Source organism: Orycteropus afer, unplaced genomic scaffold (assembly GCF_000298275.1).
Source record: "Orycteropus afer afer isolate SDZICR_OR568_19922 unplaced genomic scaffold, OryAfe1.0 scaffold00019, whole genome shotgun sequence".
In the NCBI taxonomy this organism is placed as follows: domain Eukaryota; kingdom Metazoa; phylum Chordata; class Mammalia; order Tubulidentata; family Orycteropodidae; genus Orycteropus; species Orycteropus afer.
In genome coordinates, this window is record NW_006921606.1 from 2,350,541 (window position 1) to 2,353,744 (window position 3,204).

Below are 3,204 nucleotides of genomic sequence, written 5' to 3' on the forward strand. Positions count from 1 at the left end.
CACATCCTTTATATATATGTATATATAAAGGATGCAGCAGTATATTGACAGAGAACTTTCAGGAATTCAAGCTGGATTCAAAAGAGGGCATGGAATAAGGGATATCATAGCTGATGTCAGACAGATCTTGGCTGAAAGTAAAGACTACCAGAGAGATGCTTACTTGTGTTTTATTTACTGTGCAAAGGTATTCAACTGGGTGGATCATAACAAATTATAGATAGCATTGTGAAGAATGGGAATTCCAGAACACTTAATTGTGCTCATGAAGAACCTGTGCATAGACCAAGAGGTTGTTGTGCAAACAGAACAAGCGGCTACTGCATGGCTTAAAATCAGGAAGGGTGTGCATCAGGGTTGTATCCTTTCACCATACTTATTCAATCTGTATGCTGAGCAAATAATCCGAGAAGCTAGACTATATGGAGAAGAATGCAGCATCAGGATTAGGGGAAGATTCATTAACGTTCTACAATAATCAGATGACACAAACTTGCTAACTGAAAGTGGAGATGACATGAAACACTTTTGATGAAGATCAAAAACTACAGTCTGCAGTATGGTACACCTCAACATAAAGAAAACAAAAATCCTCACAACTGGACCAATAACTAACATCATGATAAATGGAGAAAAGATTGAAATTGCACAAGGTTTCATTTTACTTGGATGCCTAATCAACACCCATGAAAGCAGCAGTTAAGAAATTGGTCATATTGCATTGGGCAAATCTGCTGCAAAAGACTTCTTTAAAGTGTTAAGAAGCAAAGATGTCACTTTGAAGACTAAGTTGCACCTAAAAAAGGGGAAGACCCTCAACATAGTGGCTGCAGTGATGAGTTCAAGCACAGCAAAGATTGTGAGAATGGCACAGGACTGGGCAGTGTTTCATTCTCTTGTACATAGGGTCCCTGTGAGTCAGTTGACTTGATGGCACCTAACATCAGGCCTTCTTGCTCTGGGCCCTTTTGAGCAGGAGGCATCCTTGACTGCCTATCTTGACATTCCTCTTAGTGTCATGGAGAAAGGCACATAAAGCCATCATATAACCAGAGTCTCTTTGAGGAAAAACATAGTCATACAAGACCCATTTAACAGCCTTGTAAACTTCTGCTCTGGGCTGCCAAACAGCTGTTTCCAGTGGAGGCTCCACCATCTAAGCCCCTCCCAAGACAGCACTGGCCACATCCCTTCACCTGCTGTCCCCACTAGGCAACTGCTGCATATGTATGATGCCATGGGCAGGGCCTGGGTAGGATGCAGTTTCCGAGTGGAACAGTTTCTCTGGGAGGTGAGGCCCGGTGTGCCCTCACCACTTAGTAGTCACACAGGTATCATTTGATAAGGTGCCACAGTGTGTTATCTAGATTATAACTTACCCAAATACACATGGGAGCTATGGTTGACCATAATTCCCCACAAGGGATGATGAACTGCCATCAGTTCAGTGGAGACCACTTGTGAAAGCACTGAGCTAAGAGATGACATAGTGCCCCTCCCCCGTCACTTTGATCAATATTTGTACCTGATTGATCTCTTGGTTCATCTGCACAGTACTGGGTTCAATCCCTGTTGAAATAAGCAGGATCTGGGCATGTCTTCTCTGGAAAGGGGCTGCCTTTGAAGCCTCGCATTTGGTGGAGAATTTTTATTTACCCTACGAAGGAGAGGAGAGAGACTCCGTGATCCCACACCTGGGCAGGCTGTTCTCAATGTGGCCTCTAGCAATTTTATTCGTATCTATTCTGGCAACTGGCTCTGGTGAAGAGCTGTTTCCCCCACCCCATGTTGCAATGCTATGCCCAGATTCAATTCACCGCGGTTCTTCCCCTCCCCTTTTCCTCATCATGCTATTTTTTTCCAGGTCAGAAAAATTGCCTTAAATGCCACCCAAGCTGTAAAAAGTGCATTGATGAGCCAGAGAAATGTACTGTCTGTAAAGAAGGATTCAGGTAAGGCCTTCACTTCAAACCTAAAGTGTACCAAAGGGTTTACACTCTTTGGGGATTTTGTAATCGCTTTATAAAGTTTTTGCATTTTTTTTCTGAAAGCTAAAATTTTAGAGGCCCAAAACCCTTCAGGATAAAAATTCTGAATCTGTTAAATCATGTTTCCACTTACAGATTATTGTTTTTTAGGATGTAAAGTTAGAATATGGGTAAAGTTCTAGATTTTATATATTTGGAAAATTGATAAAAGCAGCAGTTTATGGTATTATAATGTACCACATATCACCAAAAATTTGAGAAGCTCTTGAGAGAAGCTCAAGTCTACCCTCTTTTTGGCACGATTGACTCTACCTCCTCCACTTTCCCTCCCAGACCTGACAAGGGGTAGACTGTGGTGGAGGCCTGCCTCCCGGTTTTCCCATCTCTCTTTTTCCTAGTTTCTGATATCTTCCTCCAACCAGGGGAGCTTTCTCCTGATGAAGCTCTTTAGGTACCTGGCTCCCCCTGTACCACCACTCTCATCACACCTTTCCTTTACAAACATTTTACTGGGATAATGGTTTTGTTTTGTTTTGTTTTTAAAATTTTATCGTGCTTTGAGTGTGGATTTACAGAAAAAAAAGTTAATCTTACATTCAGTGGTTTGTGTACATTTGATTTCATGCCCCAATTACCACCCAACCATAACAAACTCTTCTCCCTTCCCATCCCTGTGACTACCCCCTCCCTGTGCCCTTCTTAACTATACACTACTATCTGTTCAGCTTTCCCTCTATGTGAATGCTGCCCCTCTGGTGCTCCATGGCCAATTGCTCTAAGGAGGGTATCTCCCTAGAGTAGGTGGGTACAACATCCTGGGCTAGGTGTTCTGCATGTAAGTCTTTCTACTGTTGGGCTGAGAACCAATCCATGGGAGTGAGTCCAATTCTAGGCCCGAAGGGTAACCTGGGGCATAGTCTTGAGGGTTCCACCAGACTCTACCTGGCCAGTAATTCTGGTCATCTGTGTGTTTTGAATTTTATTCCACATTTTTCCTCCCACTCTTTTCAGGATCTCCAATTTTGATCCCTTTTCCTAGTGGTTGGCATTGGTAGCTGGACACCATCTAGTTCTTCTGGGCTCAGGGTCCATCATATCCTTGGACTCATTGTTTCCAGATGCCTTTGATTTTCTTCATTCTTCTTTGCTTTAGATGAGAGGAAACCAATAGTTGCATCTTAGATGGCCACTCAGAAGCTTTTTTTTTTTTTTTTTT

The 3,204-nt window shown here is 42.7% G+C and overlaps 1 protein-coding gene across 1 annotated transcript in view; it reads left to right on the forward strand.

Moving 5' to 3' along the window:
• PCSK6 (proprotein convertase subtilisin/kexin type 6) overlaps positions 1 to 3,204 on the forward strand; it is a 404,303-nt gene that overhangs the window by 364,158 nt on the left and 36,941 nt on the right. Inside the window, exon 18 of the mRNA XM_007959931.2 lies at positions 1,865 to 1,952. Within this exon, the coding sequence (XP_007958122.1) occupies positions 1,865 to 1,952 (88 nt within the window). The remainder of the gene's footprint in view (positions 1 to 1,864; positions 1,953 to 3,204) is intronic.